Source organism: Hemitrygon akajei, chromosome 16 (assembly GCF_048418815.1).
Source record: "Hemitrygon akajei chromosome 16, sHemAka1.3, whole genome shotgun sequence".
Lineage (NCBI taxonomy): Eukaryota > Metazoa > Chordata > Chondrichthyes > Myliobatiformes > Dasyatidae > Hemitrygon > Hemitrygon akajei.
The window spans coordinates 8486420-8499380 of record NC_133139.1 but is presented as its reverse complement, the minus strand read 5'-3'; the positions used below and the strand labels follow the sequence as shown (position 1 = coordinate 8499380).

The 12961-nt window shown below is 40.6% G+C and overlaps 1 protein-coding gene across 3 annotated transcripts in view; it reads right to left on the bottom strand.

Moving 5' to 3' along the window:
• Positions 1-2284: 2284 nt before the first annotated feature.
• LOC140739725 (one cut domain family member 2-like) overlaps positions 2285-12961 on the bottom strand; it is a 142898-nt gene continuing 132221 nt past the window's right edge. For 2 of the 3 annotated variants that reach the window (XM_073068183.1, XM_073068184.1), the window contains one exon: positions 2948-3094. In XM_073068183.1, coding sequence (XP_072924284.1) covers positions 3082-3094 — 13 coding nt within the window. In that variant the 3' untranslated portion in view covers positions 2948-3081. Of the gene's footprint in view, positions 3095-12961 lie in introns of all 3 variants that reach the window. The other variant, XM_073068182.1, reaches the window with a different exon arrangement.

Sequence of the window (12961 nt, the reverse complement as noted above, 5' to 3'; positions counted from 1 at the left end):
TCGCCTTTATCCAGGGGTCTGTGGGAGGAGCCACAGGAGCAGTCGGCGGGGGCGGGGGGGGCGTGTCCAGGCAGATATACATGGTTTACCACAGGTAAGAAGGGAGCTAAAGTGGGGAATGCAAGAAAAGGGAAGGGGGAGAGGGAAAAACATTCTGGGAAGCTGCTGTAACCTTTTATTTTCAATTTAATTGACAGGAGCCTACAATATGACGAGCTGTTCATCAGCACGGGTCCGTCAGCACATAATCCCAGCTGAGACTAAGTTCATTTACCTATTGATTTCTTTTCATCCATGCAAAAATATAAAAAATGCTTAATCCCAAATGGACCCAGATGTTATGGTGGAACCAAACATGACACTGAATACGTAACTACATGTCCTTCAAATCCCACACTGTGAGACATTACCTAAGCCACCTCTATGGGAATATTCAGAAGTTGATCACAATAAGGCATATTTCAGTGGGCAGAGGAATATTGTCATTTTATCTTAGGTTGTCATTATTGAAGAGAAATATCCACTTCATTGACATCCCCTACTAGTATTAATAAACTCTTTGGATGTGGTGGAATTTTTCTGAATTAATCTTAATGCAACCATCAGCTTAATGTGAATTCATATTTTTTGACTAATTGCTCCTTTTCCTCAAAGTACTTTCATTTCAGATATATCATGAAGAGTGCCTCAGGAGAGGAGGATGCGAGCTGGATGAGGAATATTTGAAGATCTTCAATCCTCTTCCCTAAGTGTTTGCAGATAGAGTGAATGGACCACCCATCCTCCCAGCGGTCTCCATAACCCAGATTTGGGCATCATTTCCCCCAACTCATTATAAACTTGGTTATGCCTGCAATGACTAATAAAAGCATAATGTTTCAAATGCGGATGAGCAAATAAAAATCATAAATTAAATAAATAAACTCATACACGCGCACGCGCGCGCGCACACACACACACACACACACACACACACACACGCACACAAAACTGACGGCTTGTATTATGCTTTTTGCAACAATGCAAAAGAACATTGACATTTCTGAAGAAATTGCTTTAATAACCATCCCAGACTCTCACACTTCCATTTAATAACTTGACAAAGCATGTGCACTAATACCATGCATTATCCAGGGGTGCAACTCTGATTTAAGCCAAGACAATTGCCTGAGGCAGAATGGTTAACCCCGCCTTCCAGATTTAAATCCAAGGATAGTACCCCGTCCGTCTCTATCCCAATTGACTCAATAAAATTAGTTAAACCACCCCCCCTCCCCGAACTTCGCAACGGAGTGAAAGGCTTCAAGCAGAAAACACTTGATTCTAAAACTGAGGTTTACACACAAGTTTCAAAGCACAGGGGTCTACAAATAGTCATCGCTTTGGTTCAAGCAAGGCACTCATCTTGTGGTCACTCTCTGCTAGTCGTCTCCTGCATGGCAAAGGAAGGTTGGAAGAATTTGTACCGGGGGCATGTTTGCAGTTGTACCGGGCGGAGAGGTTGAGAGCGGGAGCAGTTTCAAAACGCAGATCGTGCAAGGAAATCTTTGGTATCAGACGTGATTTTAAAATCACAAATTGAAATTCAGTGAGGTAGCCTCTTTGGTTCTCACTATAAGTGTCTCTACAAAGTTCACAACCGGAAGCGTATCTGCTTCCTACTTAATACTACTAGATTTGGTTAAAGAATCAAGCTTTACTACATCACAAGACAGAAACAACATTAGAGGAGTTTTAGCGACATACTGATCAGACATTTCATCTGTGCCTTAATAGTACCTTAATATTCATGTTTAACAATGAATATTTGTCATAATGTTATTACTCTTACATACCAAAATCTTGATTATTTTTGGTTCTTTTGTGAATCTAGTAAGTTTTTTTAAATTATACTAGCTTTCAATTTTGTCTTCGTCAAGGTGCCTAGTTTCCACAGCAAAAGCAAATTAGTTCAGTGAAAAAGAACCTTTATCGTTAGGTGGTACTATACCCGCATTTTTAATTTCAGTTTCCAGTGACGCCATTGCCTCATAGGATAGCCCGAGACATTTAAAAAAGATTTTATATTTGTGGAAATAAAAGATCTGTTTTGTTTTTTTTTGGTATTGTATATGGCACAAGTCATCTTGTAGGTATTGCAACAACAAGTAGTGTAGTACCATCCCTTGGGAGTATCATTAAGGCAGCTGCTGCTATTGGCACACGTTATCCTCTCGTTTCTGCAATTAGCCTTTGAGTGACAAATCAATTTTCGATCTTTCTTTGTTTGTTGGAGGGAGGAGAGGGGGGGGTGTGAAGGAGATTGGGGAGTGGGGAGGAAGTTCGTTAGGACTCCAATCCTTACACAAGTTTGTTTCATCTTCTTTGGTTACAGAGACATTTAGGAAAGAAATTCTATCCAGACTTAAATATCAACAAACACTTCTTTGTTTAATATATTTAGTCAATGGTTAGGTCATCTTCTCATACAGGCTATTCTACAATGACCTTTATAGTGCGAGAGTTTGTCATGAAAATTACCCGAATATGTACTTTTATGTGCTTCCTGACCCGCGTGAACAGCCAGCGACACAAGTCCAGCCTATCTCCTGACCAGCCCCCGTATAATCCTGGTATGGAGCAAGGTGAACACGTGTCTCCGATTGGATTTTTCTTTGGAATTTATTTATCTTTAAAAATCGTGTCTTTTATTTGGTTTAAAGCCTTTTTTTTGGTTTTGTTGTTGTTTTTGTTTAGTCTGACTTCCAGAGCGCAGTGGCAGGGCGCTATTGCTGGGTGCGGCCCACTCTCTCCCCTTTCTGTCACGCTTTGGTAAAAGTGCTTGCGGCTGAAGCCGGAGGAAGGTTCGCACCGGACGGCTCATCTATCCATCTGTCCATGCTGCGTCTGCGGGCGTTCATGAAGAAGTTACTGACCGTGTTGAGCTCGAGCCCCAGCTGCTGAGAAATGGTGATCTGCATCTCTTTGGAGGGTCGTTTGTTCTCTTTGAAAATGGCGATCAGGGTGCGGCGCTGGAGGTCGGTGAAGACAAGCCTTTGCTTTTTGGGGGTGGTAGCTCGGTCTCGGTTTTGCTCTTGTTCTTTACGCTTGCAAGCTAAAATAGAGGAAGACAGAGAGAGAGAGAGAGAGAGATACAAAGAAGAGAACGATTTAAAAGAACTGGCAATAATCAAATGGTCTTTGCATCATCAAGGCATGTCACCAAAGTTTCTCGCCAATTTCTACAGATGTAACATAGAGAGTATTCTGATCGGTTGGATCATCGTCTAGTGTCAAGGCACCAGCGCACACGATTGGAAAAAGCTGCAAAGTGTTGTAAACTCAGCCATCTCCATCATGGGCACTAGCCTCCCCACCATCGAGAACATCTTCAATAGGCCATGCCTCAAGAAGGCAGCATCCATCATTAAGGACCCTCATCATCCAGGATCTGCCCACTTTTTATTGCTACCATCAAGGAGCCTGAAGACATTCAGTCAAAGTTTTAGGAACAGGTTCTTCCCCTTGACCATCAGATTTCATAAACCCATGAACACTTCCTCACTTTTTGCTCTCTTCTTAACTACAGATATTTCTTTTTGTAGCTTATAGTAATATTTAAATGTATTGCACTGTACTGTTGCCACAAAATAAAAAAAACTGTACGACATATGTCACTGATAATAAACTTCATTCTGATACTGATAATTACTATGGTTTATTTCACCTTATATTGTTTAGAGAGAGAGAAAATGGGGCACCAAAATAGCATAGCAGTTAGCACAACACTATTATAGCTCGTGCTATCAGAGTTCATAGTTCAATTTAGGTGTCCTTTGTAAAAGGTTTGTAGGTAATTCCCGTGAACATGTGGATTTCCTCTGGGTGCTTCCATTTCTTCCCCCAGTCCAAACATGTACCAGATAGTAGGTCACTTGGTCATTGTAAATTGTCCTGTGATTAGGCTACGGTTAAATAAGTGCATAATAATTTGGGCAGTGCAGCTCATTGGGCTGAAAGGGGCTGTTCTGTGCCATATCTCTAAATAAATAAACAGACAAACAACTAAATAAATAAAAAGAGAGACTCAAAGAAGAGAATGATTTGAAAAGAACTGAAAATAATCAAGTGATCTTTCAAAGACCCCTAGATTTTGGAAGTCATTGCTGGATGTAGCATGGATTGGGAGGACAACTTGCCTGTCTGAGATTGCAAGAAGTGCAGGGAGTTGTGGACACAGCTCAGCACATCATGGAAAGCAGCCTCTCCTCTTTGATTCAAGTCTACACTTCCCACTGCCTCTGTAAAGACCTCACCCAACCCTAACACTGGGCAGAAGATCCTGAAGGCACGTACCACCAAGCTCAAGGACAGCTTCCATCCCACTGGTATAAAACTACTGAACGGTCTTCTTGCACTCTTGACCCCACCCTCTACCTCGGTATGGTCTTGCACCTTATTGTCTGTCTGCACTGCACTTTCTCTGTAATGGTGACACTTTATTCCCAATTCTATTGTTGCTCATCTCTTGTACAATCTCAATGATCTGTGATTGCATGCAAAACATTTTTCACTGTATCTCAGTACCTGTGACAATAATAAACCAATTTTCAATTTACTGACAAATGGTTATTTAGAAGTGTGAGTCAGAATCAAGTTTATTAACACTGGTATACATCATGAAACATTGTTTTGTGGCAAGAGTGCATTGCAATACTTAATAAAAAAAACTATAAATTACAGTAAGAAAAAATATATACAAAATACATATATATATAATTAAATTAAGTAACACATACAAAATGCTGGAGAAACTCAGCGGGTCAGGCAGTATCTGTGGTGAGGAATAAACGGTCGATGATTCAGACCAAGACCCTTCATCAGGGCTGGAAAGGAAGGGGTGGGTGGGGGGAAGGGAAGATGCAGAATATAAAGGTGAGGGAAGAGAAGGAAAATAAGCTAGGCGCTACTAGGTGAAGCCAAGTGGGTGGATGAGGGAGATGAAGTAAGAAGCTGGGAGGTGATAGGTGGAAAATATAAAGGGCTGAAGAAGAAGGAATTTGATAGGAGAGAAGAATGGACCATGGGAGAAAGGGAAGAAGAAGGTGCACCAGGGGGAGGTGATAAGCAGGTGAGGGAAAGAGGTAGGAAGCCAGAGTGGGAAATAAAAGAAGACGGCTGGGGAGGGAAAATATAACTCCTGGAAGGAGAAATCAATGTTCATGCTATCAGGTTGGAGGTTACCTCCAACCTGGTTATTAAATAAGTAGTGCAATAACAGCAAAAGAAGACAAAAAGTGACAAAAATCAAAAAGAAAATAATAGTGGAGCAATAGTGTCTCTTTTGTACATATTTTATTTACTGTTGGTGATTTTTACAATTGTGTACATCTCTACTTAAACTTTCTTTTTAGCTCACTGTCTGTTAATTACCCTGTGTCCTCTGTCCAATTTAACATTGAATGGACAATGACAACATCTATTGGTTCAGACCCTGTACTTCTCATTCTGATTGGTTGAGAAGAATTAGTTCTAATTGGTTCCTCAATATTCTTTGTCTCTTCACATAGACCATTTTGTCTCTGATTATTTGGCAAGTAGAAATGGTAAAATGCCATTAAAAATCTATTAAAAAATCCATTCTTAGCAAACAACTGGTATCACTTCCGTGCCACAGGGGCAAAATCTAAGTGCACTGACAATTTGATGAAATTTGTAATGTCTTCTCCAATGAACCATAGAACACTCTTCTCTGTAGTTATCACAATGGCTTCTGAAGTTTTTTAAAATTTAGAAATACGGCACCGAACGGGCCAACGAGCCGCACCGCCTGGTAACCCACTGACTTAACCCGAACCTAATCCCAGGACAATTTATAATGACCAATTAACCTGCTAACCGGTATGGCTTTGGACTGTGGGAGGAAACCAGAGCACTTGGAGGAAACCCACGTACACACGGGAAGGAGCTTTCAAACTTGTTTGCAGAGGATGCTGAAGGTAAACTCCAAACTCCATGCCCTGAGCAGAAATGGCATCATGATAACCACCTATCACAACGCAGAACTTTTTTACTGCATGCAAAGCATTTTTCCAACATTGTTTCTTTCTTCAGTTTCTTTAAAGCTTAGCTTTACTTGGCACATGTACATCGAAACACACAGTGAAGTAAGTTGTTTGTGACAAATCAGATGAGCTGAGTAGCTCACCAGGCTTCTGGCACCAACGTGGCATGCCCACGACTCAGTAACCCTAACCCATATGTCTTTGGAATGTGGGGGGATGCCCATGCGGGCATGGGGAGAACATACAGACTCCTTCACAGACAGCGACAGAGACTGAGTCCTGATCTTACAGCAGGCCCTGTAAAGCGTTGCGCTAACAGTTACATTACTGTACCATTCTGCAAGTTAAACCCTTGTGTTCATTGCTGGAAGATGCACTCTTATTGTTGGGCATTTGAAACGTCACCCACTAAATTCTGCCCCGTTTGCAATTACAGAAGCAAAAAAAAAATCAAAGATTTCCAACAGCACCACCCTTCGCATTAGCATCTCACCAGAGGCTTTTGCAAATTTCTGTGGACAGTGCTTCCACGGAGAGCATTCTGAATGGTCGCATTACTTCCAAGTGTGGAGACACCACTGCACAGGATCAGAAAAAGCTGCAGATGTTTGTAAACTCAGCCAGGTCCATCATGGGCACTAGCCTCCCAGTATCAAGGACATCTTCAAACGGTGATACCTCAAAAAGATGGCAACCATCATTAAGAATCCTCTTCTAATTACTACCATCAGGGAGGAGGTACAGGAACCTGAAAAGCCCCCCCCCCCCCCAACATTTTAGGAACAACTTCTTCCCCACCATCGTCAAATTATCGGAATGGAACATGGACTTATGAACACCATCTCACTTCTTGCTCTTTCATTGCTCTACATATTTACTTTAATATGCACTCAGTCGGCACTTCCTGTACCTAATAAAGTGGCCACTCAGCATCTGTTTGTGATCTTCTGCTCCTGCAGCCCATCCACATCAAGGTTTGACATGTTGCACATTCAGAGATGCTCTTCTGTACACCACTGTTGTAATGTGTGATTATTTGAGTTACTGCTGCCCTCCTGTCAGCCTGAACCAGCCTGGTCATTCTCCTCTGACTTCTCTCATTAACAAGACACTTTTTCTCACAGAACTGCCACTCACTGAATTTTTTTTTAGTTTTTCACCCCATTCTCTGTAAACTCTGGAGACTGTTGTGTGTGAAAATCCCAGTAGATCAGCGGTTTCAGAGATACTCAAACCATCCCATCTGGCACCAACAAGGAAAGACACTTAGGTCACATTTATTTCTCATTCTGAAGTTTGGTCTGAACAACAACTGAATTTCTTGACAATGTCTGCATGCTTTTATGCATTGAGTTACTGCTACATGACTGGTTGATTGGGTACTTGCATTAATGAGCAGATGTGCAGGCATACCTAATAAAGTTGTCATCTAGTGTATACATTTCTTATTTTAATTTACAGTTTTTAAGAAAATTATTGCACTGTACTGCTGCCATAAAACATGAAATTTCATAGCATGTCTCAGTGATAATCAGTAATAAGCCTGATTCCGATATTCCGATATTTGGTAATGACTGATTTATTTCCCCTTATCTTACTAAATGTTACATCATGGTTTGCTATGAAAATTCAAATTTGCAGGAATGCCACAAGCTGTAGAGAGCAGTGAATTCTGCCAAATACATCATGACCACATCCTTTCCCAGTATCAGTTGTATTCAACATTCCCTCTAATTTTTTTTACAGCTGCAAGGACCAACCACTGTCTCTGAGCAGGAATTTTTTACATGGTCTGGCACTTTATATTAACATTATAGAAAAGAAAATTCCAGCTGCGCAGCAACAAAGGCTGTGTGCGCGGGAGCTAATAAATCCTCAGCATTGCATCCTTATTTTCATATTCTAATTCTCTCGAAATAAATGCTCACATTGCATTTGCCTTCCTTACACCCAACTCACCCTGCAAGTTTGCCTTTAATGAATGCTGCAGGACTCCAAAGTCCACTTGCACCTCCGATTTTTGAATTTTCTTCCTGTTTAGAAAATAGTCTATGCTTTTATTCCTTCTACCAAAGTGCATGACCATACACTTATTGACACTATTCCATCTGCAACTTCTTTGCCCTTTGTCCTTCCTCAGCAACCCTGCTTTCTCAACACTATCTGGCTGCCCACCTACCTTGGTATTATCCACAACCTTGGCTGCAATTCCACCATTTAAGTCATTGACATACAATGTAAGAAGAATCGGTCCCGACGCTGACCCCTGTAGAACACCACTAGCCACCAGCAGCCAACTAGAAAAGGTTTCCTTTATTCCCACTCTTTGCCTCCTGCCAATCAGCCTCCACTTTATCCATGCTAGAATCTTTCCTATCATACCATAGGCTCTTAACTTGCTAAGCAGCCACACCTTGTCAAAGGCCTTCTGAAAATCCAAGTAGACAACATCAACCAATTCTCTTTTGTCTATCCTTCTTGTTATTTCCTCAAAGAATGTCAACAGATTCGTCAGGCAAGATTTTCCCTTAAGGAAACCATGAAGACTTTGGCTTAATTTACCATGTGCCTCCAAGTACCCTGGAACCTCATCCTTAACAATTGACTCCAACATCTTCCCAACTACTGAGGTTAGACTATCTAGTCTATAATTTCATTTCTCCTGCCTCTCTCCCTTCTTGAAGAGTGGAATGACATTTGCAATTTCCCAGACATCCAGAACCATGACAGAATCTAGTGATTCTTGGAAGATCATTACTAATGCCTTCACATTCTCTTCATCTATCTCTTTCAGAAACGTGGGACATAGTCCATCGGGTCCAGGTGGCTTATCTACCTTCAGAGCTTTCAGTTTCACAAACATCTTCTCCCTCGTAATAGCAACTGCACTCACTTCTGCTCCTGATGCTGTTGAACTGCCAACATATTGCTAGTGTCTTCCACAGTGAGTACTGCTGCAAAATATTCATTTAGTTGTTCCGCCATTTCCTTGTCCCACATCACTACCTTACCAACATCATTTTTTAGCGGTCTAATATCTACTCTCATCTCACTTTTATTCTTTCTGAAAAATCTTTTTGTAGCCTCTTTGATATTATTGATTATCCTAGTTTCATATTTCACCTTTCCCTTCTCTTGGCTTTTTATTTGCTTTCTGTTTTTTTAAAAGCTTGCCAATCCACTAACTTCCTACTAATTTTTGCTCTATTATATGCTGTCTCTTTGGCTTTTATGTTGGCTTTGACAATAGACAATAGGTGCAGGAGTAGGCCAGCACCGCCATTCAATGAGATCATGGCTGATCATCCACGATCAGTACCCCGTTCCTGCCTTCTCCCCATATCCCTTGACTCCGCTATCTTTAAGAGCTCTGTCGAACTCTCTCTTGAAAGCATCCAGAGAATTGGCCTCCACTGCCTTCTGAGGCAGAACATTCCATAGATCCACAACTCTCTGGGTGAAAAAGTTTTTCCTCAACTCTGTTCTAAATGGCCTATCCCTTATTCTTTGACTTCCCTAGTCAGCCATGGTTGCATCATCCTCCCTTTAGAATACTTCTTCTTCTTTGGGATGTATCTATCCTACACTTTCCGAATTTCTCCCAGTAACTTCAGCCATTGCAGCTCCACCATCATCCCTATTAGTGTCCCCTTCCAATCAACACTGGTGAGCTCCCTTCTCATGCTTCTGTAATTCCCTTTACTCCACTGGAATACTGATACGTTTGATTTTAGCTTCTCCCTTTCAAATTGCAGGGTGAATTCTATCATATTATGATTGCTGTCTCCTTAGAGTTCCATTACCTTCAGCTCCATAATCAAATCCAGATCATTACACAACACCCAATCCAGAATAGCTGATCTCCTAGTCAACTCAATACAATTTGCTCTAATAAAACATTTTGTAGACATTCTACAAACTCTTTCTCTTGGAATATAAAGTCAGCATCAGCCTGATTTTCCCAATCTACCTGCATATTGAAATCTCCCATGACTATCGTAAAACTGATTCTTTTATGGTTGTTTGATTTATTGAGTATTCCCACAAGAAAATGAATCTCAGTATTGTATATGGTGACATATATGTGTGTACTTTGATAATAAATTTACTTGGAACTTTTGAACTTTGAACTTTGATTTATTATCCTTCTCAACCCCATTTTCCTGCCTTCTCCCCATAGTATTTGACACCCTTACTAATCAAGAACCTATCAACCTCCGCTTTAACTATACCAAATGACTAGGCCTCCACAGTTGTCTGTGGTAATGAATTCCACAGATTCACCACCCTCTAGCTAAAGAAATTCCTCCTTATTTCTGTTCTAAAGGAACATCCCTCTATTCTGAGGCTGTAACCCCTGGTCCTAGACTCCACTCCCGCCCCCCCCCCCCCCCCCCAACTATAGGAAACATCCTCTCCATGTTTCTCTAGACCCAAGGGTCAACGTAAGAGCTAATTCCACTTTTGTACTAATGCAAGTTTAAAATCACACTGTAAAAACATTAAAAAGAGAATTGTAGACATTGTTTTATACTCATGGGTTAAGGGGAAGGAGATGGAGAGGCAAAGAGGGGAAAACTGTGAATAAAAGATCGAAGGGCAGAGTAAAGTTAAGCTGTCACTGAAAACAGAAAACAAACGAAATCAAAAGGTAGGAGATATTCACTGACAGCATTCACTGGAGAGAGAAATAAGTTTCTGGTAAACTTGGTATAAAACATTGAGAAGTCCTATGGGTCTTTATTGATATTTCACCGTGACATCGACTCTTCAAGGGAGGAAAACAAAATTGAGTGTACTATATCACTAATTAACTAGTAGAAACTTGTTAATTGTGATTGTTATTTATTTATTGTAACTAAGTTTTGAAAATAATAGAATAACACAATTATACCATGAAATGGTATTATAGATCCAAATAGCTGTGAACTCTCTAATGGCGCAACATTTCTAACTTGGTACTGAATATACACTTTATCAGATACCCGTACCTAATAAGGTTGCCACTAAGTATATATTCTAAATTATTTGAATTTTTATTTAGAGATACAGAACAGTAACTGAGGCTAGGGGAGAAAAAAAAAACAGAGGACATGGGTTAATGGTGAAGGGGGAAACGTTTAAAAGGAACATTAGGGGCGGCTTCTTCACGCAGAGTGTGGTGGGAGTGTGGAATGAGCTGCCAGATGGAGTGGTAAATGTGGGCTCACTTTTAACATTTAAGAAAAACTTGGACAGGTACATGGATGAGAGGGGTATGGAGGGATAAGGTCCAGGTGCAGGTCAGTGGGACTAGGCAGAAAAATGGTTCAGCACAGCCAAGAAGGGCCAAAAGGCCTGTTTCTGTGCTGTAATGTTCTATGATTCTATGGTTCTGACAGGCTCTTCTGGCCCATTGAGCTCACACAACCCAATTACACCCATGTGATGAATTAACCTACTAAACTGTACGTCTTGGGAATGTGGGTGGAACCTGGAGAACCATATGATCACAGGAAAAATGGACAAACTGCTTACAGACAGTGGCAGGAATCGAACCCGGGTCACCTGTACTGTAAAGCATTGTGCTAACCACTGCGCTACCATGCCTCAACTATTTATTGGTTCATTTATACTAGTTCCTGGAATATCAGCTCAGTAATAATTAAAAGCTTTCAATGTAGCCCTGATACATCCAAGGCTTGATTGATCTTAGGTACATCAGAAGTGATCCAAAACTGATTGGATGACCATCATTATGGTATAGAAGAACCAATGCTTACGAACAGAAAAGCCTACAGAAAGGTAGTAGGCAACCATTTTCTTTTCCTATGATTGAACTTTTTAGACTCAGAATCTAGTTATACAACTTCAGATGACTTGCTTCCCAGTGTACAGTATATCAGAATTGGCCATTTCTACTGTATTACATCATTCCCAAATTCTCTCTCCATCTGTATGACGTCAATCCCAAATTCTCCCCATTTGCATGAAATCAATCCCAAATTCTCCCCATTTGCATGAAATAAATCCCAAGTTCTCTTTCTATCTATATGACATCAGTCCCAAATTCTCTCACCATGGGTACAGCGTGACCTACTGGGTATGTCCTACCCGTCATTCCCCACTTCATATTATTTTCTTCTCGCTGGCTAATTGCCTGCATCCCACAGTGTTTGTTCATTTTTTCTCTCTCTTTAACAACCTCCATAAATTGGATGATCCCTTGCATTTATCAACATGATAATCCTGGTCTCACCCTTCCACAGATATTTCCTCTGACCTTTATCGCATTAATCGCTCACCTTTTTTTGCAACTTAAAACCAACTTGCTTTCTCCCTTTCCCAGTTCTGATGAAGTGTCTTTAACCAGAAACATTAACTCTGTTTCTCTCTGTCTATTGCAATTCTTTATTGTCCTATAAATGCCTGCAAGGAAATTAATCCCAAGGTAGTTTATGTTGCAGTACACAGGCTTTGACCTGGTGTGTATTTTACACATTGTCTGTTTTTATGTTGGATTTACAGCAGTATTTTAATGTTCCTATATAATTTATTGATTTTTTATAATAGAAGACATAATTAAATGAAAAATAAGTCCTAGTATTTTTATTGATCTGTAGTAAATATTAGCCTCAGTCAAGGACATCTATGCTGCACAACTATGAGTTTAAGTGAGCCGTTGAACTAGGTCCATAAAAGATAAAGACAAAGAGATTTTCTTTATCTATCACACATACATTTAAACGTAGAAACATTCAGTGAGGTTCGTCAATTGTGTCAAATGCCTAAAGCAATCCAAGGTTGTGTTAGGGGCATCTGCGACTGTTGCCATTCTTCTGGCTCTAATGTAGCATGCCCACAGCTCACCAACTCTAACCTGTGTGTTGTTGGAATATGGGAGGAAACCAGAGCACCCTGTGAAATCCCACATGGTC